Source organism: Aspergillus ochraceoroseus, assembly GCF_002846915.1.
Source record: "Aspergillus ochraceoroseus IBT 24754 chromosome Unknown P175scaffold_1, whole genome shotgun sequence".
Taxonomy (NCBI): Eukaryota; Fungi; Ascomycota; class Eurotiomycetes; order Eurotiales; family Aspergillaceae; genus Aspergillus; species Aspergillus ochraceoroseus.
Window position 1 is genome coordinate 1,912,244 of NW_024468476.1, and position 21,175 is coordinate 1,933,418.

The window sequence follows — 21,175 nt, forward strand, 5'->3', positions numbered from 1 at the left end:
TTATTCTCCCTCGCGGACTGATCAAAAGTATGAAAGGCGCTTTTCGAACTTCCGATAGTTGACAACTTGACAGCGATCCGCCGAGTAACTATCTCCATGGTGAACCAGACTTTCAAAAGGCGCTTATTCTACGCTACCGTTATGCTTATTCCAGGGCCTAGGGATCGTTCCAAACTTCCAATAGATTGTGATTGCGATCGGCCTTATAATAATCCGTATTGTCCAATGTGATAAGCCTGGCTGTCGTTCAGTGTCCATGTTATGCGTACTTTTTTGGGTTCGTAGCTTTCGGGATACGGAATGGGAGGTCCGTCCGTACGCCTACAGAGTATACCCACGTTAAGTATCAGTACAGAAGTACCAGAAGAAGCAAGATAAGACCAAATCAAAACGCATTCGGGTTGGAATTCCAAAAAAAAAAAAAAAAAAAGAAACGTCACTAAAAAAAGGGGGGGAGTGTCAGCAAAGAGGGCAAGCAAAGAAGCCCCTGACAGATCATATCCAGAACCCAATGATCTTCTTTCAAACAGCGAGGGGGTTTAGATGCTTCTCACCTGTCGAAAAAAAGGAACACGATGAGGGGAATTATCTCTAGTACCGATACTAGCGCTAACATATGCACGACGTTCTTCATTGAGAAAAAGGCACAGCCATCACGCAACAGTTCTACAGCATTGGGCCACTGGCTGAGGGTAACCCTGCCGGAAGCACGCCTATCTACCTATTATTTACCGAATACGTTTACGAGGAGAGATCATGGCATCATGCAAACCTCAAAAGGTGGCACGGCTTTATTTTTTATTGTATTTTATTTTTTTCTTTTTCGCCGCCACGCCCAATCAGTACACCATCAAGAACATCGCCTGCAGCTGATATCATCAATCGTTGATCCTCCGGCAAACACAAATCATGAATTAAAGGGGGGAAATCGGTAAGAGAAGAACAGACAGGGTGTCATTATCGTCGACTTCATTTCTCAAGAAGTACCAAGGGAAGACCGAGTAGCAGTCCGGAGATCACATTACTCCGTACGATAGTGGATAGATATCACATTGAATTCCCAATCCCCAAACGCCAGACTCGAACTCATGTGCCCCATCTCATCTTTACCAAAGTTTTCTGCTGTGCCTCCGTGGTTCCACTAGTCCTCGCGCTTTCTCGGAAGCACGATGGGGCATCTGATAGGTACAGTCTGTACTCGCGAAACTAGTGTCGCGGCGTGTGGCCCCCCAACTGCATGTACCAAGATCTCTTAAGGGCTCCGTTCAGATTCGTTTCCTGGTTTTCACTTGCAGCGAATTGATTAGACTGAAAAAAAAAAAAAAAAAAAAACTTTGTTAAACCCAACTGTACTTTTGCATGCAGCTGAGCGACCGGTTCTTTCTGTGGAGGGTCCTAACCATTAATGATTTAGGTTTGTTTTCGACTGTATACACGAGCTACTACTAGTACATAGTTTAGTTATCTAGTAGCTAAGTATGCTAGATGGATCGTATGCCGACACCGCGTACAATCAGTTAGTGCCCAACCACTGGTAAGAACTTGAACAGCAGCATACTCGTCACTCCACCGGGATCAAGTGATAGATCGATTCCTTCATGATCCGGACATCTCAATAGTGCTTGAGCATGAATCGCCAGGAAAACTCCTAACTAATAAGTACGTACCTAGATTCTAGTCCATAATCCCGGACAAGGAATCCGCAGGCAAATGTTTACTACCTAAGTACCTACCTAAGTTTACTCCGTATAGATCACATCAATCCCCCTAAGCCCATGATTGGATCGCCAGAACAAGGCTCGTTCGACATGATACCTACCCACCTATTAGTCCTCGGAAAAGTGGGCGCATGAATCGATCGTACCCGGCAGTGTCCACCATCCGCCGTCAATTACCAGGAAACCCAGAAAAAAAAAAAAAATCCCTAGCGACGTCCCCCCCCCAAAATGACGATAAACTTTAAAGTATAAACTGCAGGCACTAAGTATACTAGTAGTAGTAGTAGTAGTAGTAGTACGTTCTAGCTAGTTTTGGTGTTCCTTTTTTTTTGGCCCATGTGCTTACCAAGTCCAGAGTATACAGTAACTAACTAACTAACTAACTAATCCCTCGTCTCAAGCCAAGCATCAATCAACCCATTTTGACATTTGTGGCTGGATATTGAGGTACGTACTGTGATGACTGAACACAAACTCTTACATATAGCCTACCTACCTATCTAGGTACCTACTAGGTAGTAGATAGTAGCAAGGTCTCTGTTGAAAACTGAGCCGAGTCTCGGCCGTCTCGTACGAAGGGTGCTTTTTTTTTTCCTGGACTTGCAGAGTAGTGGTTAGGTACCTAATGACCTCGGGGGACTGGGAGCTATGGTTTGGTAACGATGGGTGGGGTTAGGATTTCTCATCCATGATTCAGGTTTACTGGGTTATCTACTCCGTATCCTGGTCGCTAATCGCTAATCTGGCGCTATTGTTGGGCAGAACTGGGACGGGCTCGGTTGGGTGGGCCGGTATCTTAGGTACCCTTACCCACTGGTTAGGTACTTGCAGGTTTGTGTCGTTATGTCATATACCTAGGGAGAAGGTCAATGTATGGGAAATACTGCTGTTCCCCGGTTAGGCAGAGATGGGTGGAATGGGAATGCATTTACGTTCTACTCCGTATAGATCAATCAATATGTATACAGAAATTCACTCATCTAATCTAATGTACATACATGTAGCGTACAGGCAAGACGGCAGTGTCCAATTGCCAGCCATATTAGGAAGCAGTCTCTTCCCTTATTGGGATTTTCCCTTGCGCAGCACATCGCTCACTCCGAGCGGGAGGCGGAGAAACATCTCCATAAGAAGCGCTGCAGCAACGCTGACGTTGAGACTATCGACTCTGGCTGGATCGGAGGCAGCGCCTAATCCCGTACCCAGCCTAGCACCAGGAATGCTGACGATAGAGTCGGCCTGCGATCTGACATGCTGACTCAGTCCAGAACCTTCGCTGCCCATCATGATAACGCTGGGCGACTGACTAACAAAACTGTTAGGGTTGGGATCACCCTCGCGTCCAGACGTGGCGCCAAGGTCAATATACGTAGACCCTGGATTGGGTGCATCTGCAGCGTAAAATCGCCATCCATTGGCCTTGGACCGCCGGATGAAGTCCACTTCATTTTTGACCTCTAGAAGAATCATGTTCTCTGCAGCTCCTGCAGACGCCTTGATCGTAACAGGGGAAAGGGGGGCCGAATTTCGACCAGCGAAGACGACGGCATCAACCCCTAGGTAATATGCGGAACGAATGATAGCCCCAAGGTTGCCAGGGTCGAGGATTCCATCCAGCAGAAGGACAACAGGGTATCTTCTTCGCTGTTGTATCAATGGTTCGTTGATAGCAACAAGATCATTCGTGCCATTAACCACGGCCTCTTCTCGGGTCTGTGGTGCGAGTTCCAGTCGGAAATGTTTGTCTTCCAATTGCACGGATTTGAGCGCCTGGACCGGGACCCGAGGTAGGGGAGATGCTTCAAGGACGCACCCATTGTGAGGCCGTCCTGCGCTCATCTTGTCAAGTAGTCGGTCCCAACCAGCAAAAGCTAACTTCACTTTGATATTCTTGGAGAGAGCAAGCTTACGTAGCGCCGCCTTGGCAGTACTCAGCTCCTCCCCCGCAGCTTGGTAGATATACAATTTATAGATCTGGCGTCGAGTACAACGCAAGGCGGCCTCAACAGCTGCTGTCCCATAAATAAATTCTGATGCTGGAGTGGTGTACGGGATCGTGTCCGGAACCCTCACGTTTTCCTTCACCCGCTCGGGCATTCTATCAGAACCTTCTCGTACTTTGCTCTTCCCATCTCGTTCGGGCCGGCGTTTGGACTGGGGCTCAGGAGCAACATTTTTTCTGAATGGCCTGCGATCTCGGTCTGCAGCAGTGGGGGGGCGGTCTTTCAATGTTCTTGGCGCATTTTGGAATCGTTGGTGCTCACGAGGCAATGCGCGAAAGCTTCCAGTCCGAATGAACTCATCCTCGTCGAAATCAGGCTCCGGTGACCAGGGGCGATGTCCATCTCTCTTTCCTCGTCCATGTGCTCTGAATGGCTTGCTGTCCCCTCGATAATGGTCATTGTTGTCTTCAAATGAGCTTCGGGAACCTGTGAATGCCTGGGACTTGCGAATCCCGCGACCGATCGCGGAGTTGAGTGAAGCATATCGGATAGAGCTTCTCCAAGCACTTGAAGCAGGGTATAAACGCAGTGACGACTGTAAGGGTCGGAACGGAGTGCGGAAAGACATTTTGGCTTCTCTGCTCTTACGCATGAATAAACCGAAGCCTTCATGGTAGTTGTGTTTTTCTGCTATCGCCGATAAGATAACACGCGCATTATTATTAGTCCGGTTCCACCCTCGTAATTCGTTGAGTAATCTAGGTCTAATCCGTAGTTAACTAGTTACGATCCTTATTATCGTGTTTATTATTATCCATTTAGGGATAGCTAATTGGAACTTAGCAAATTTGAATTCACTGTATCCAAGACTCGCGTGTGTTATGCTGTGTGTGTGCTCTCGCTATCTTTTATAGAAGGATTATAGTTAGTCCGTGCCGGGGATAAGTAGGCGCATCGCGTTTTGTCACGCGTCTGCATCATTGAAATATTACGCTATTGGGAACTAAAAGGGTCTTATTCAAGATGCGATTTCCGGCACATGCCCTCTACGCTCTTTAAATCGCGATTTCCAGTCCCGTCTTGTTTCTGCTTTGCAAACACGTCTTTACTGATCATTACACCATCACCCCTTCATTCAATCTTGATTAGATCTAATGAATATAGTATCTATGAGCGATTCGGGAGTCAGTGGGGAAACCTCCGATGTCTCCATGGGTCATGAAAACGGAGAAGATACACTGGCCGACAAGTATCAAGAAGAGGCAACCTCCCTCCAGCGCCTCGCGCTGATGACGATTGCTGTGGAGGTGCCGGCTATTTCCAGCCCTAACGAATATGAATTCCTTCCAGGGCATTTCAATGTTCGCTACATCAAGGAGGAGGTCTCCTCAGAAGTCAACTCCGAACCCTCATACACGGTCAAGCTGGATAGTGGCGAAATTGAAACCGTATGTAGCTCTTTCCCCTATTGCTCATTCGACTGGGGTAACCATTAAATGTTTTTAGATATCTTCCTCCCGCCTCCAAACCCTCGAGAATGGACCGGAAGCCCTTTCATCCTTCCGAAATTCGCAGATCAAATACCAATCATCTACCAGTGAAGAGGAGTCTCAAGAATCAGAGGAGGACAGATCCAGCTTGTCCATATCAGATTTCGCCGGCAGGAGGCGCTTGCGCCGGACAAGGAACACCAAATTCACAGAGTTTTTTGGTGTCATCAGCAGCGATGATGAGGGATCCAGAGAATCATCGTCATCAGAAGATGATATAGTCGTCGCCAGGCCCACTCGAATGAAACTTCGTCTTAGGAAACGTCGAAAGGATGTCTATGCCATGGAGAGTGATTTCGACCAAAGTGCTCGTGAAGGGACAAGATTTTCAACACGGCGGCGTAATGTCCAGCGATACAGCTTACGTGAGCGAACCGAGGACGATATTTCCGAGTATGAAACAGCTCTCCCAAAGCATCAAAAGTACTACGGCGCAAAGGAGACCTTCGAACGACTTCCATCAGATGACCCCTTTCGCCTGCGACACCAAGAGACTTGCGACGTGTGCTCCACCAGTGGGGACCATCGAGAGAAAGGCCCCCTTGTCTTCTGTCAGGGATGTACAGTTGCATACCATAAAGGTTGTCTAGGCCCACGAACTACTCGAGAACATCTCGTCACCAAGGTCACACGTGACAAATTCCTCCTTCAATGCCGTCGTTGTTTAGGCGTTGCGCAAACCAAGGATCCCATCTACCCTCATCAAGGGTACTGCGCCACATGCAACAAGAAAGGAAATATGTCAGAGCCACTTAGAGAGCGCCTGACTTCAAAGCAAGAACAACAACTCCGACAGGAAAATGGAGGTGAAGATCCCATCACTCCGGTGGACGTGGACCGTATCAATAATCTAGATAATGTCCTCTTCCGCTGTAAGGCTTGCCATAGAGCTTTTCATTATGAACATCTTCCAAGCCCCGATGACTCTTCGGGGGAATGTCAGGATTGTCTTTCCTTACCTGGAGAAGTGGGTTCCATAGTCTCTTGGCGGCCAGTGAATAGCGCCTCTGAAAAAGCGTCGGAGATTCTCGAGACAGAGAAAGAATATCTCATAAAATGGAAGGACAAGTCGTATGCCCATTGTACGTGGATGCCCGGCAGCTGGGCGTGGGGTTTTATCAACCCTCATATGCGGCGGGCATTCTTGAGATCGGAAAAAAGCCTGACTCCTCGCATGACCTCAGAGGAAGCAATTCCGGAGGATTTCTTACGTGTGGATATTGTTTTTGATGTCAAATATTCCAGCGATCAGGACGATCTCCATGTCCCCGGCCAAGATTACGAGGCAGACCTCCAGCGGGTGGATGATATATCCCAAGCATATGTTAAATTCAAGGGCCTGCCGTATGAGGAGGCAGTTTGGGAATCTCCCCCAACTCGCAGCAATACTGAAAGCTGGAACGATTTCATGTCCGCCTACGAAGATTGGGTCAAAAAGGCCTATGTCAGCATTCCAAACCAAACTTGTCTCCAGAAACACCTCACTCATGTCAGGAAGCAAAAGTTCAAGTCTCTAGATTCCCAGCCAGACACAATGACAGGAGGTGAAATTATGGATTATCAACAAGACGGCCTGAATTGGCTTTACTATAAATGGTTCAAAAATCAAAATGCTATTCTAGCCGACGAGATGGGCCTCGGGAAAACAATCCAAGTCATCGCGTTACTTGCCACTCTAATCCAATATCATAAATGTTGGCCGTTCCTTATTGTCGTTCCTAATTCAACATGTCCGAACTGGCGGAAAGAAATCAAGACATGGGTCCCTTCAATTCGAGCGGTCACCTACTACGGATCGTCCTTTGCCCGAAACCTCGCACAGGACTACGAGATGTTCGGCCGGCGCGACTCAACCCTTAGATGTCATGTTGTCATAGCGTCTTATGAAACGATGGTCGACGATGCCTCACGCAGAGTCCTATCGAAAATACCTTGGGGCGGGCTTATTGTAGATGAAGGACAACGTCTAAAAAGCGACAAGAGTCAGCTTTATGAAGCCTTATCCCGGATCAAGTTTCCATTTAAAGTCTTGATGACCGGCACACCCCTTCAAAATAATACTAAGGAATTATTCAATCTTCTTCAGTTCTGTGATCCGACCAAGAATTCAGAAGAGCTTGAGGAAAAATATGGAACTTTATCAAATGACAATATTTCCGAGCTCCACGATCTCATCCGGCCTTTCTTCCTTCGCCGGACTAAGGCTCAGGTCCTCACTTTTCTTCCTCCAGTCGCCCAGATTATCATCCCGGTCACGATGTCCGTTCTTCAGAAGAAACTCTACAAGTCCATTCTTGCGAAGAACTCGCAACTTATCCAGGCTATTTTCCAAAGGAGTGGAAATGAGCAGCCTTTAAAGCACACAGAGCGCCACAGTCTGAACAACATCTTGGTACAACTTCGGAAATGTCTCTGTCATCCATTTATCTACAGCAAGGCGATCGAAGAGCGAAGTGCCAACTCAACTATAGCTCACAGAAACCTAGTGGATGCCGCTGGAAAGCTCCAGTTATTGGAGATTATGCTGCCCAAGCTCCACAAACGTGGTAACAGAGTACTCATCTTTAGTCAATTCCTCGAGAACCTCGACATTATGGAGGATTTTCTTGACGGACTAGGCCTTATGCACCGACGCCTGGACGGAAGAATGACTTCGCTAGAAAAGCAAAAGATGATAGACGATTACAATGCGGAAGCCTCTCCATATTTTGCCTTTCTTCTCTCTACCAGATCAGGAGGAGTCGGTATCAATCTAGCCACCGCAGATACCGTCATCATCATGGACCCCGATTTTAATCCCCACCAAGATATGCAGGCATTGTCTCGGGCACATCGTATTGGACAGAAGAACAAGGTTCTCGTATTCCAACTGATGGTTCGTGCGAGCGCTGAAGAAAAGATCATGCAGATTGGAAAGAAGAAAATGGCCTTGGACCATGTTCTCATCGACAGGATGACCTCAAAGGAGGAGGATGGACATGACTTGGACTCTATTCTTCGCCACGGAGCCCAGGCATTGTTTAATGATGACGACTCTGGAGATGTGGTCTACACTTCCGAATCGGTTGATAAACTCCTTGACCGCAGCCAAGTTGAGCAAGCAAAAACTCCCGAAGAGAACGACACAGGCTCTCAGTTCAGCTTCGCTCGAGTTTGGGTGAACGAAAGGCAAAATCTAAATGATCAACTTCAGGAAACAGAAGAAGAGCAAATGGTAAATTCTACCACCTGGGAAAAGATTCTTCAAGAGAGAGAACAAGCAGCAGCCGAAGAGGCAAGACTGAAAGCAGAAAGCCTTGGTCGAGGAAAACGTAAGCGGGCAAATGTGGCCTACGCCGCTGAACCCCTTGAAACTTCACCCACCAAACCCCGTAGCCGGGGCGGGACCGAGAGCGATGCCGATTTCAACGAGGATGCCCCGTCATGCTCTGGATCAGACGAAGATAACGGTGAGCCCATGGAACTTGATCAGCCTGCTAAACGGCAAAACGGTAATCCCCACTTGCACTCTTGAGGTTTGTGTACAAATACTAATAAAAATTGCAGTTCGTTCGTTCCATCGTGTCTTGCCAGATCTCATTCCTCCACCAGCTCCTGTGGCCATGGATGGTCACCTCGATGAAAATCAAAACCGATGTTTAGCCTGTGGCCATACTCACCCAGTAGGAAATTGTCAATTAAAAATGGCTGGCGTCGAATACTGTGGGCTTTGCGGGCTTGCGCACTATGGAATAGCCCGCACGTGTCCACATTTGAAATCAGAGGTTCAGGTGTTAAGGATGTTAGAGGCCGTAAAACAAAGCAACGAAGACCCCGCACTAATTGCCATGGCCAAGAAACATTTGCAGAATATCCGGGGTGATCTCGCATCGCGAAAAAGGCGTCAATCCGGTCAGGCTACAGCTAGTTTTGCGGGTCAAAGCACGGCCAGAGTATCCCCTTCTCCTCCTGTTGCTGCTACCACAGCTCCTCTTCCCCCTAGTAGCAGTGCAGCCCCAACCATTGGAGTACCAGTCATTGATCTTACGCGGAATTATCCTCCCATAGGTGACGGTCAATCAACGCCAATGGACAACCCTGCACATTTGCCGCAATTTGAAAGGAGCCCTCAGCCGCCTTCCTCGGGGCGTCATTTTAGCTAAACCTCTGACGGTAGACAATTGGAGGACTGTTGGTATCATAAGTAGGTGTCAATTGTCAAGAAGGTCTTTTATCACTGAGCATTTATTGGCGGTTTTGGCGCGGGTTTCTTCAATTCCCATCGCAGGCGTTTTTACTTCAGATAAAGTTTTCTTTATTGTACATAAACCCTAGAGTTTTTTACAAGTTGATAGGCCCAGGGGGCATATTTAATGTACTGAAGATAATTAAAGCTACCTAGGCAGTATCTTCGTCACTTAACCAAAAAACTACATATATTTCACGGGTATCACATGGCCTCGAGAATGTATATCACCCAGCGAGCAGAAAGAAAACCCATCTTCCACAATTCCAATCCACTACCAAAGATTTTCAACAAAATTATAGACAAGAAAGGAAAATTTCCTTGGCCACTGAAACCAGATGGAGTAATGGGGCTTCCATAGGTTGTTATTCCCACATAGGATCCTGTCTCCTACTATGTCACCTCCACGATGAAGGCGTTACTCTACATCCACGTTATTTTCGGATGCAAGGCACATGGAAACAAGGTATGATTTGCTTTCTAGAAAGCCTGATACAGATATAGCGCTATACTTCTAACGATGTCTTTCAGGAGATCTAGACATCGTGCTACCTGCTACCGTACGTCCAGTCGGAACCACCAGTGATCGTTCGAAAGGAGGACAAGCCCGTCCCATAAAAGCAAGTCGACAAATGATACGCGAAGGGTGTTAGAAGCCCTGATTTCTGGAGGGGGAAATGATAGGATAGGTACACCAGAGAAACCAGCAACCAGGGAAACAACAGAGGCGAGATCGTAGAGGAGAGAGAGAAAAGCTGCAGGCATCCGGACAGGGTGGTTGTACCAACCAACTAACCAACGGTATCAGACAAACACTGAGGATTATGTGGATATCTTACCATTATCTCCTTGGAATTACTTTTACCTCTTATTTTTCTAGCCTCTTAGGCCGCCTTACGATGGAATATCTAGCGTGGGCCCAGATTATTCTCTACTTTCCCTCTTTCCTACTCTTTGTTATGGGCATGTCTCCTCTCTGGTAGAGGCTGCAGGCAGGCATCTTTGTCTTCAGTATATACTTCAGTATATACTTCGCTCTTATGACCAAATATACTGCTCATGGGCAGAGGCGAAGACAGAGAAATTCCCCGCGCGCTTGAGGCTGTTCTCTCCCTATCCCGAGCAACAGTGAATGTCAATCCTCCTTTCCTGCACACCAGCTTTTACCCTACTTTGGCGAGTTTCAATTCATCTGTGTGCGAGATAAAAAAAATTCCTTTCTGACTCTTCTCTCATTACCTTCTCTTCATTCTCATCTTCCTTTTTTTTTTTTTTTTTCCCTCTCTGACATCCCTCGCCATCGTCGCTCAAGTTGTATGGCGGCATAGAGCTTCAAAACTTCATCATACCATCTGTGTACGCCTGGTTTTTCCCTCTAATATAAGGCAACTGCAATCCAGCGATCCCTAGACTGGTTGAATCATCATGTCTTCTCCACTGCGTCCCCAGTTCTTCTGTGCCCGCCCAAATGGCACTCTCGTTCCCCTCATTTCTGTCGACGAGCTGCCTGCCCATCTCTCTATTCGTGGTGCCCCCCGGGTGCTCTCCCCAAACGAAACACAAGGCATGACTAGCCTAGGAACTCTAAGTCCAAGAGCACAGTTTTACACCGTTGAGGGAGCTGCAGCAGCCACCACTCGTCCTCCTTCCTCCAACGCTGCAAATCATCGCTCCCGCAATCACGATCTTCAGTCCTCGCTGATGAGACTTCTCGCTGATGAGAATATACCAGCAAACCAACGCCTCGCTCTCCACGCCCTTCTTCAGCAAGGTATGCCTCAGAATCATCATACGCATACTTCTCAAGCTACCGGGTGGCTCGTGCCCAACAGTGGCGGTGGTTCTGCAAATGGAAGTCCAAGACAGGTAAGTGCTGTGTTGCCGTTCATGTAATACGGCTATACGTCACAAGAAATTATAGAGAGTGATGACTAACTTTTCTTTGGAATTTGAATTATCGTCATGTAAAGAAAGAGTACTGCTCTTACTGGATTCGTCATGGTGAGTGCGATTATCAACAGCAAGGTAAGATAGGCGGGAGACCACAGCGAAGAACCATTGGGATATCTTAACTGAATCTGCTTAATCTAGGGTGCCTCTACAAGCACGAAATGCCTCATGATCCATCGATGCTCGAAAAACTCGGACTGCGTGACATTCCTCGTTGGTATCGTGAGAAATATGGCATTTCAAGCATCTTGCCAAATGGACATGCACATCCACGCCCCCATCCTGGAAATGGTCACCAGTGGAAGGACGACAGAGCTGCAATTAAATCGATCCAGTACCCTTCTCGCCTGACTATCAACGGAGTCACCGAGTCTTCCGAACCTGAGCATAACCCTAAGCAGAAGACCCCGACTTTCATTCCTCATCAGCAACAGGCTCCCTCTGTGGTCCCCGGAGGGCCCCAGATTGCTTACCAGGGCACAAGCTCTTCCGCCACACCAGTCTCCCAGAAACAGGGACTTAAGAGCACCGCCAGCCAGCTCAACATAGGAGGCAAGAAGATAGGTCTATTTACATTCGACCGCCTTCAGGACTACACTTCGTGCAACCCCTTGGTCTACCATCCTGCCAAAGAGAGCAGCTTTGAAGCCTCTGATAAGGCTCAGCGTCAGGACCTCGTCCGCAACCTTCAGTCTCTTGTGCCGGCACCTATACCCACGAATGCAGATTACCTTCCCAGTCCCTTCGACTCTCATTTAGGCTCTAGCCACTCGAAGAAGATACAAAAGTCCCGTCGCTTGTACCAGCCACGTTCCCACGATGCAATGCCTGAAAGTGGGCCGGACGTGATAGATTCGGATTCCATGCCAAACACACATCAGAATCTGGCAATAGCCTCATCAAGCACTGCTTCTGTCGCTTCCAAGACCACTGGGTCGCAGTTTACGAGCCCGGTAGTGGACAATATGCACAGCAGTACTACATCTGAGCCTCCTACTCGTGGTGCGTCCCCTCACTCTGGAGCATCTTTCTCTTCTGGAACTAGCCCTGGTATTCTTCGTTCTCGCAACAAGGACAAGGCCCCCAGAAGAGCCCCAGGTGCGATTGGTACCAAGAGGGTGTACCGTAAGAGATCTGTCGGCTCTTCTGAGGAGGACCTTTTCGGTTTCGGAAACGAGTAAAAGATGCACTCCTCAGCAAGCTACTTACTTACTCAAGTCGCCACTTGAATCAATCTCTTGCTTTACACATCGAACATGACACACTCAACAATCCAACTTCTTGTTTAAGTTTTTCATCAGCCATACCTACGGATAGGCAAAGATCTCATCTACGCCTACAATGTGATATGACAGGACATGATACGCCGGTTGCCACTTCCAAGCTTGCTTAAATATACTTACAAGCCTTTTGCCTTGACACAGAGGTGTGTTGTGTTGTATAAGAACCAGTGGAATGTGGAAGGTCTACAAATAGGGGGAAAAAAAAGAAAAAAAGAAAAAGAAAAACACGACGAAACGACCTCTACGCTTCCTCCCTTATTACCCTCTGTTCTAGTCAGGGCAACTCAGTTCAACCCAGCCTAATCTTTTTTTTTCTTTCCATTTTTCATGGTTACTGTGTTTAATTACCTACCTTTTTTCCTGTTTCCCCCCCTTCTTAATCGATCTTCAACGGATTTAATATCAGATGAGATACATGTGATTGTGATTGGGATACAACCAACGACCCCTACCTAGTTCATGGTTGGAATATCTCGTTCACACTTTCTTTTCGTTTCTTTTTCTTTTTCTTTTTTCCCCGCTGATCGTTTTTTTTTTTTTTAGTAATTATTTAGTTTTCCCCTTCGATTGCACTCTCTCTGGATCTGTTTCCTTATCCTCTCTTCCTTCCGCTAACATGGTCGTGACGGTGTACTATATCAGATGTTTCGTTTATACTACTTGTTTTCGGGAAGGAAATAGGGAGCACGAGTGGAAACTAATGGGAGAGATGAAAAAAAAAAAAAAAAAAAAAGAGAGAGAGAAAAAAGGGTCGCCGACTTGGGCAATAATATGAAATAGTCAAGTGGAATAGGGTTGTGTAATCTATCAGAATCGCTTTAACTACTACCTAGCTACAGGACCAGTGGGACACGATATCATAGGTAGTTATTTTATTCCTTCTTCTTCTTACTCTTTAACTAAAGAGGCGTAGTTGAGTGTACTGAGTTAGTAGTTTAATGGGTTATTCCTGGCTATCAAAACAGAAACGGAGGTATGTAGAAAATGATAGAAACGTAATATAGTACATTGCGATGAAAATAAATAAAAGTCTAAACGACCTTGCAAAAGTATTGCGCCACCCTCGATGTTTTGAAAAGTTTCCGGGAAATGTGAAAAGATGCAAAAATGGCTTTGTGTACAAGCAACAGTCATTGCTGCGTGGCTAGATTCATCTCCTCCGCGCAGGAGCTTCTTTTTTCGGGGCCTTATTGGCGATTTTCACGGCAACCTTCTCACGCTCTTCAGTTGCTCTTGCTTTCAAGGCGGGGTTCAAAGCGGGCAGGGCCAGAGCTGCCCGTGCAACAACTGAATTCCCATCCACGATGGTGGACGAATTTTCGCGACGTGCTCGTTCAGCCCGGTTGGCTTCTATCTGCTTTCTGCGCGTTTCTGTCATAGCCCAGGACTGTGGGAAACGGAGCTTCTGCTTTGGTTTGTGGTGGCGGAGGTCAAGGGGGATGTCAGCGAATGAGTCGCCCTCTTTAGCTTCCTTGATCAGGGTGTTGATAAGGTCGCCAAGATAGCGCTTGTTCTGCGCACGGGTGGAGAATTTCTCGCAGGACATGCGGACAATATCTGTGTCTGGGTTGTAGCGGGGTCCGACCAGCTTGAGGAAGGTCTGGCGTTGGGCCTCGGAGAGGTGCTTGGGGGATAGATCACGGCTGCTCAGCTCAACAACGACCTTGTTCTCGGCAGGATGCGATTCACCCATGTATGTGGTGTAACGGAAGCGCAGGATGTGGGTCTCGGGGGGTAGTGTGAAGGGCTTAGCCAGCTCTTGATTTAAGCGTGCGGGATTAGCAGGTTTTCTATATCTGGTGCGAGGCTGGACAAGGGTTTCTTACTGCTCAAGAAGGGCATGTCCCAGGCAGTGATTCGGGCGTATTCCCTCATCTCACGGTGTAATTCGACCTCCGCATGGGCCATAGAGGTAATTTCATCATCGTTGAATTGATCATCTACATCCTCGACAAGACCGAACTCGTCGTCTTCCTCTTCCGCCCAGAACCCACGGGACTTTTCCCGAACATCGTCAAACCGCATGGGTTCTTCCTTCTCCAGCTGATTCACACGTTTCTCGATCTCCGCAAACATCGCCGCTCGCTTTTGCGGGTCGTTGAACTCTGCCACGAGCCTGCGGTTCTCCGTATCGAATTGCTCGCGTTCTTCGGGAGCCATCATATCATACATTGACTTCTCCTCCTTGGTCAGCAGATCAGGCGAGTATTCCGGAGCAGGCGGTAGGTCCTCAGGGCGAGGGTCTCGAGGAGGAGCAGGAATGGGAGGATCTTCAGACACGAATGTTGACGGGGTGGCGGAGAATGAACGGTATGGGAGAGCAATTGGGCCTCTCCGGGCCACTGCCCAGGTGGAACGGCCCAGAGACCTTGCTAATGAGGCCATTGTGTTGGAGAATGATGCTTTTCGGCTGGTTTGTCGAGACTCGGCGGTTGTTTTTTCTGCGGAAGAGAAGTCGGCTCGGTAGCGCTAGTCCCAATCGGGTGTATTATTCCGGCCAGTTGCTTCCCTCTACAATCATTCTTCTGGACCAGCTGTCAGTATACATCACCTCTTTCTTTCCTGTAGTCGATGCTCAGGGTGTTATTTATGTCTTGAGTCGGTAGTCCCCGGGAATGTCTAGAGGCCCGCCATGACTGTCCCCCGATAAACCACAAAAAAAACAAAAAAGCCCGGACAAAACGTAACCCGGAATTCGAATATGACATCAAACGCCCAACAACCCGCCAGGCTGTGTTTTGTAACAGTCGGAGCCACAGCTTCCTTTCATCTTCTGTTACAGTCGATCTTGGATCCAAGGTTTTTGAAGGCATTAAACCAGTTTGGATACACCAACCTTCTCATCCAGTTTGGCAAAGACGGGCAAACTCTCTTCGATGACTTTGTCCGCAAATTCCCTCCCGGTGACCCTAACCGTCACGGGGTGATAGTTGAAGGCTTCGACTTTAACCAGGCTGGCCTGGATCGGGAAATGCGATTAGCGCAGTCGAATCCCTCTAAAGGACGCGGCGGTGGATTGATTATCAGTCACGCAGGTATGACTCGCTAGTCACCATTCTATCCTGATTCTTAAGACTGAACTGACGTGACCATCTTCAGGCTCTGGAAGTATCCTAGCAGCTCTACGACTAGGGGTGCCTCTACTCGTAGTTCCTAATCCTACTCTCCAGGATAACCACCAAGAAGAGCTTGCCCACGAGCTCCAGAAGCAGGGATATGTTGTCTCGAGCGATTACAGGTATGGGTCTCCTCTATCAACTCGTTGACTGGGCATTTTTGCTGATTTCATCAGGGAGCTTACTTCTGCGCTGGACCGTGTTGAGAAACTACGGTCTCACATGCTTTCCTGGCCGCCAGTATTGGGACCGAACCAGAAACGTCCACCAACACTGGGGCAGGTGATGGCGGACGAGTTGGGGTTCTTGGATTGAATTTTACTTGCCTTAATTTGAGTGCTTCCGAGACAAAAAAAAAAAACGAGGGTGGAATGGCGAGTTGGCGTGCATGCTTTGTTGATGCTTAGGTCCAGATTTTGTATATCAATTGAACGCAGATTTTGAATCTTGAATAAACCATATAAACCTTCGAATCGCAAGGTATTCCAATCCATGTATATCTACCAAGCTCTAAGTAATTGCTGTAGAAGAGCTGGAGGGATTGACGGGGACGGCAGCTTCTCTCGAGCTCCGACTAAACCGGGTCAGTTCGCAGCCAACACAGAAAGGAGCAACACCTCTCGTTTTCTACCACTTCCCGTCCTAACTTGTCTCTCGCCTAATATTCTTCGACCTCACCATCCTTTTCGCGTGTCTGTTGGTCGAAAGTCTTTTTCTTTTCTTTTCTTTTTTTTACCTCTCCCCATATCTACGCCTCCACGTTAATAGCTGCCAGGCCGTGGGGCCGCCCTCCAAACAAAGCCGCCGCGCCGCTCCTCCCAAAACAATCTACCTTCCACGCGCCTTTCGCTCCCCTCTCCCTCCCCCCTTTCTCCTTACAATGGCTGAGGCCACTCTTCACAACGCTCCCATTGTCATTGACAATGGCAGCGGTACCATCCGTGCTGGATTTGCCGGTGAGGAAATCCCATCATGCTACTTTCCGTCGTTCGTCGGTCGGCCAAAACACCCCCGGGTCATGGCCGGTGGTCTGGAAGGAGACGTCTTTATCGGACAACGAGCCCAGGAATTGCGCGGTCTACTCAAGATCAGGTATCCGCTAGAACATGGCATCGTGACGGATTGGGATGATATGGAGAAAATCTGGCACTACGTGTACGAGAATGAGCTGAAGACGCTGCCCGAAGAACACCCTGTACTATTGACGGAGCCGCCGCTCAACCCGCGCAAGAACCGTGATACAGCAGCCCAAATTATGTTTGAGACGTTTAACGTACCAGCCCTATATACGTCTATCCAGGCCGTGCTGTCACTCTACGCGTCGGGGCGGACTACCGGTGTGGTCTTGGATTCAGGGGACGGGGTGTCCCATGCAGTTCCGGTGTTTGAGGGTTTCGCGATCCCGAACAGCATTCGAAGGATTGACGTCGCCGGTCGAGATGTTACAGAGCAGTTGCAGCTGCTGCTCCGGAAAAATGGACATGTGTTGCATACCAGTGCGGAAAAGGAGGTGGTGCGGATGATTAAGGAGAAGGTTTGCTATGTCTCATTGGATCCGAAGCGAGAGGAGAAGGACTGGATGAACAGCTATCACAAGTCGGAGTCGAAGTCAGTAGACTATGCTTTGCCTGATGGGCACAAAATCAAGGTATGTTCGCCACCAGGTTGGAGGGAAGCAAAGATCGGTTTTGACGTCCCCGCAGATTGGACAAGAACGTTACCGTGCCCCTGAGATTCTCTTTGATCCCGAACTCATCGGCTTGGAATACCCTGGAGTACACCAGATTGTCCAGGACGCCATTACCCGTACCGATCTCGACCTGCGGAAGTCACTGTATCTCAACATCGTCCTTTCTGGAGGAACGACTCTGTGCAAAAACTTCCCCGATCGACTGATGCGTGAGATCAAGCGTTTAGCTGTTGAAGATATGAAGATCCGAATCTCTGCACCTGCCGAGCGAAAATACACGACCTGGATTGGTGGCGGTATTCTCGCTGGCTTGAGCACATTCCGAAAGGTAAACTTTCTGCTTGCCCATTGTTTAACGTGGATCTCGGTACTGATGGCATTATAGATGTGGGTTAGCGCAGATGAGTGGCACGAAGACCCTGAGATCATCCACCGGAAGTTCGCCTAAACATCTCGCCGTTGCATCTCAACAACAGATATCAACATTATGCAAGGCGTGGTCAACTTCCAATATAAGAACTCGCCATTGGGTAACGGACTCCTAGTTGGATTTATCGTTACCAAAAAAAAAAAAAAACCCCCACCAAATACTATGAATACGTCAGCAGAAGAAACGATCCAGCAGTCTTTTTTTGGCTATGCACCTTGGAACGGGAACATAGCCGCTTTTGATACCCCATATTCTCCTTTTGAGGTCCTGTTAATATCATCCATACTACCTCCTACTGCCGTGAGCCTTTTTGAATCTTTCCCGATACATCTATGTTATTTACATTCACATTCACACTTACTGAAAGGAAAGAGCCTCCAGACGGTTACTTCCAGCTGCACATGCACATGCATCATACTCTCTACCTACCTACCTACCTACACCAATCAGACTATCCCTTACTTCCCTCCAGAGGTGCGTTTATAATCGGCGACTTGATTCGGGTATAGAAATTTGGTATCTTGCAAGTTCTCCTCGGATAGTAGATGTTTCTATACCTTTGATTTTTTTTCTTGTTTAATTTTCTTCTCTTTATTGCTGTCTCTTCTTAACCTCCTGGTAGAGAGAAGACCTGAATTATTCATGTAAATAATGGAATTGGGTGTAGAATAGATATACTTACTACAGCCTCTATATATAAACAGCATTTCCAGTTCCTACGTGAAGTTGAACTTCCAGGTAGTGAGGGTTACTTTTCAGTAGTACTACCCAGGAAGGGACCTGAAATATACTTGACAACTTGCAATACTATGATATCTTACATAGTGCGTTGTAACTTGAAACCTTCCACTACGGTAGAGCTAGTGCTAGGCGCTAGGTACGGTACCGTACAGTACACATGAAGAGATAGGATATGAGTCAGGAGATCATCGAGTTTATAGTTAACTAGTTAGTGAGTGAGTGAGTGAGTGAGTGAGCTAGTTACAATTCCAAAGCGAGAAAAGCGGCTTTTTGTAATTGTTTTTTGTATTTCCAGTTGAGTAGAATAGTTCGATAGATACATGACTGACTGACTGACTGACTACCTATGACTGATACCTAGCAGTGAGATGGTTGTTAAAACCATATATATCCATATCGCCCCGATTGAAAAAAAAAAAAAAAAAAAAAAAAAGGATACATGAGAATAGACTCAAGCCCAGTGCTAACTTCAGATTTGGGTATACAGGGGTGCTAGCCCCAGGAGGAGGGAGTGGGGGGGGGGAATCATCCCAAAAGGGCATAACACAGTAGAATAAAAGTGAAAGTGAAAGGATATTTTCAGTAACTGGGGTATCATAGATTTTGATGTCATGTGGTGTGCGCGTTTGTTTAAAGGACAGAAAAGATAGAAGAAGAGGATCATAGGATTGAGTAAGTAGTTGACAATGACATAATCAAGATTAAAGACGTATCCATGCCTTTCTGCCCACCTAAACCACTACCCACTTTAGGTGCGCCACACATTCTTCACGATCACACATTCTTCGCGATTTTTTAATATTTAAAGCTATATAATAATAATAATACTAGTAATTAAAATAAAAAAACTCTCTAGCTTCTTTAATATATCTTATATTATTAATTCCTCTTTAAATTAACTCTTGTGAGTGTAGAGAAAGTAGAGAATTATATACTTTTTTTTTTTACTTTACTAATTTTCTTTACTTATATTTAGCATCCTTTGCCTTCTTATCTTTAATTAATTAAATAGTATTATAAATTCTTAGAACCCTATTACTAAATAGACCTTTAATCTAGTACTTAATATAAACCTAGTATTAAGGCTCTTATATAGCCCTAATCCTTTAAATTACTTCCTAGGTTATTTTTAGCTCCTTAAGCTTCTCTGCCTGATATTAAAAGAGTTTTAATATATTCTATCTTACCTAGTTAGATACCTTATTAAATTCCTTTATAATTTTTACCTAATTCTTTAGAAGAGTCTTTATTATTACTGGAAGATTATTTTTAATACTGGAGAATAATAATAGTAGTAGAGATAAAGTTTAATAAAGATTAATTAATATATCTAGTATATCTATCTAATTTACTAGTTTTTTAATAATTTTAGTACTATTAACTAGCTAGATACCATATTCTTTAAAGGTATCTTAAATAATTTACTAGTAAAAGATCTAATTATAGATTAGCTAGATAATTTTTAAGAATTCTACTTTTTTATATAGTTTACCCCCCTATTAAGATAGCTTATTATTCTTAAAGTAAAAATTAGTCTTATAAGTAAGAAAAGGTTTTTTATTAAGAGATTAGTAGAGATATATTAAATAAGTTATAAAATTAAAGGAAATAATATTATTTTTCTTATAGTATTATAGAAATTTAAGTATAAGATATAAGCTATAGCTATTAAATATTAGATATTATTTCTTGCCTTGCTTAGTATAATTAGAATACTTTATTTTAATATTAAATTAATATAGCCAGGCAAGTGCAAGCTTATTAATTATCTAATTATTTAAGAATATTACTATTATTATTTTAAGTAGTAATTATTCTATATTATAATACTAGACCTTTATATAGTTACTTATTACTTTAAAAATAAAAAATAAATCTATTACCTAACTATCTATAGTAATATATTTAACTATAGTAATATTTTTACCTTACTTATTTTCTATAAGATTAAGGTATTTAGGACCCTTAAAAACCTTTTTATTATAATCTTTACCTAATTAGAAATTATATTTATTAAAGTTATAGATAAGGCAAGCTAGGACCCTGTAAAGAAGTAATTTTAAAAGATTATACTAGTATTAAAGTAAGCTAGTATCCTCTACTTATATTTACCTTAATTCCTTAGTCTTTTACTTTACTAGAGCAAGTCCTAGATCTACTAATATATATAATTTAAATTAATATAGCTATATCTTACTAACTTACTTATCTAACTTCATACAAGCAAGTATCTAATTTACTCATGCTATAATAACTATAGGAGTTAGTAGAATATTTTATTTCTATATTTATATAATCTAGTTAATTAAGACCTTCTCCTGATATAACTGTAGAAGGTTCTTATTTATTATTATTAGTATTACTAGTATCTTTGGTTTTTTAAGGCGTGTTTGGAGTATAGAGTCAGGCATATTAAATTCTCGTGTAATCTTTGTGATATTTGGTTTTTTTTACTTTTAAACTATGACAATAGCTTCAAGCAAGTAAGATTTATTGAAATCTGGAGATTTAGGCATGTTGTGTTGTAAT

At 45.4% G+C, this 21,175-nt stretch overlaps 7 protein-coding genes across 7 annotated transcripts; 4 read left to right on the top strand and 3 right to left on the bottom strand.

Annotated features, from left to right (window-relative positions):
- Nucleotides 1-2,672: 2,672 nt before the first annotated feature.
- On the bottom strand, nt 2,673-4,314 carry P175DRAFT_0497433 (RNA methyltransferase). Its single transcript, XM_040896280.1, has one exon. It carries the CDS (start codon nt 4,287-4,289, stop codon nt 2,781-2,783), a length of 1,509 nt encoding a protein of 502 aa, XP_040755705.1. The 5' UTR covers nt 4,290-4,314; the 3' UTR covers nt 2,673-2,780.
- A 352-nt stretch (nt 4,315-4,666) lies between these two features.
- On the top strand, nt 4,667-9,580 carry P175DRAFT_0470211 (putative chromatin remodeling complex subunit (Chd3)). The gene is made up of 3 exons (XM_040895035.1): nt 4,667-5,109; nt 5,168-8,702; nt 8,758-9,580. Exons 1-3 carry the CDS (start codon nt 4,816-4,818, stop codon nt 9,351-9,353), a joined length of 4,425 nt encoding a protein of 1,474 aa, XP_040755706.1. The 5' UTR covers nt 4,667-4,815; the 3' UTR covers nt 9,354-9,580.
- A 1,281-nt stretch (nt 9,581-10,861) lies between these two features.
- Nucleotides 10,862-12,567, top strand: P175DRAFT_0489445 (uncharacterized protein; the record flags this gene model as incomplete). Its single annotated transcript, XM_040895737.1, has 3 exons — nt 10,862-11,302; nt 11,407-11,461; nt 11,528-12,567. 3 exons carry the CDS (start codon nt 10,862-10,864, stop codon nt 12,565-12,567), a joined length of 1,536 nt encoding a protein of 511 aa, XP_040755707.1.
- Nucleotides 12,568-13,521: 954 nt separating this feature from the next.
- On the bottom strand, nt 13,522-15,078 carry P175DRAFT_0520251 (mitochondrial 37S ribosomal protein mS35). The gene is made up of 2 exons (XM_040899145.1): nt 14,496-15,078; nt 13,522-14,427 (listed from the first exon to the last, which is right to left on the bottom strand). The coding sequence occupies exons 1-2, from the start codon at nt 15,052-15,054 to the stop codon at nt 13,820-13,822; spliced, it is 1,167 nt and encodes a 388-aa protein (XP_040755708.1). The 5' UTR covers nt 15,055-15,078; the 3' UTR covers nt 13,522-13,819.
- Nucleotides 15,079-15,212: 134 nt separating this feature from the next.
- alg13 (N-acetylglucosaminyldiphosphodolichol N-acetylglucosaminyltransferase catalytic subunit ALG13) lies at nt 15,213-16,247 on the top strand. The gene is made up of 3 exons (XM_040895036.1): nt 15,213-15,704; nt 15,769-15,907; nt 15,962-16,247. Exons 1-3 carry the CDS (start codon nt 15,371-15,373, stop codon nt 16,098-16,100), a joined length of 612 nt encoding a protein of 203 aa, XP_040755709.1. The 5' UTR covers nt 15,213-15,370; the 3' UTR covers nt 16,101-16,247.
- Nucleotides 16,248-16,665: 418 nt separating this feature from the next.
- P175DRAFT_0428796 (actin-related protein ArpA) lies at nt 16,666-17,923 on the top strand (the record flags this gene model as incomplete). The annotated part of the gene is made up of 3 exons (XM_040893321.1): nt 16,666-17,433; nt 17,489-17,803; nt 17,861-17,923. The coding sequence occupies 3 exons, from the start codon at nt 16,666-16,668 to the stop codon at nt 17,921-17,923; spliced, it is 1,146 nt and encodes a 381-aa protein (XP_040755710.1).
- Nucleotides 17,924-18,911: 988 nt separating this feature from the next.
- On the bottom strand, nt 18,912-19,270 carry P175DRAFT_028545 (uncharacterized protein). Its single transcript, XM_040892764.1, has one exon. The coding sequence runs from the start codon at nt 19,186-19,188 to the stop codon at nt 18,991-18,993; it is 198 nt and encodes a 65-aa protein (XP_040755711.1). The 5' UTR covers nt 19,189-19,270; the 3' UTR covers nt 18,912-18,990.
- Nucleotides 19,271-21,175: the final 1,905 nt, after the last annotated feature.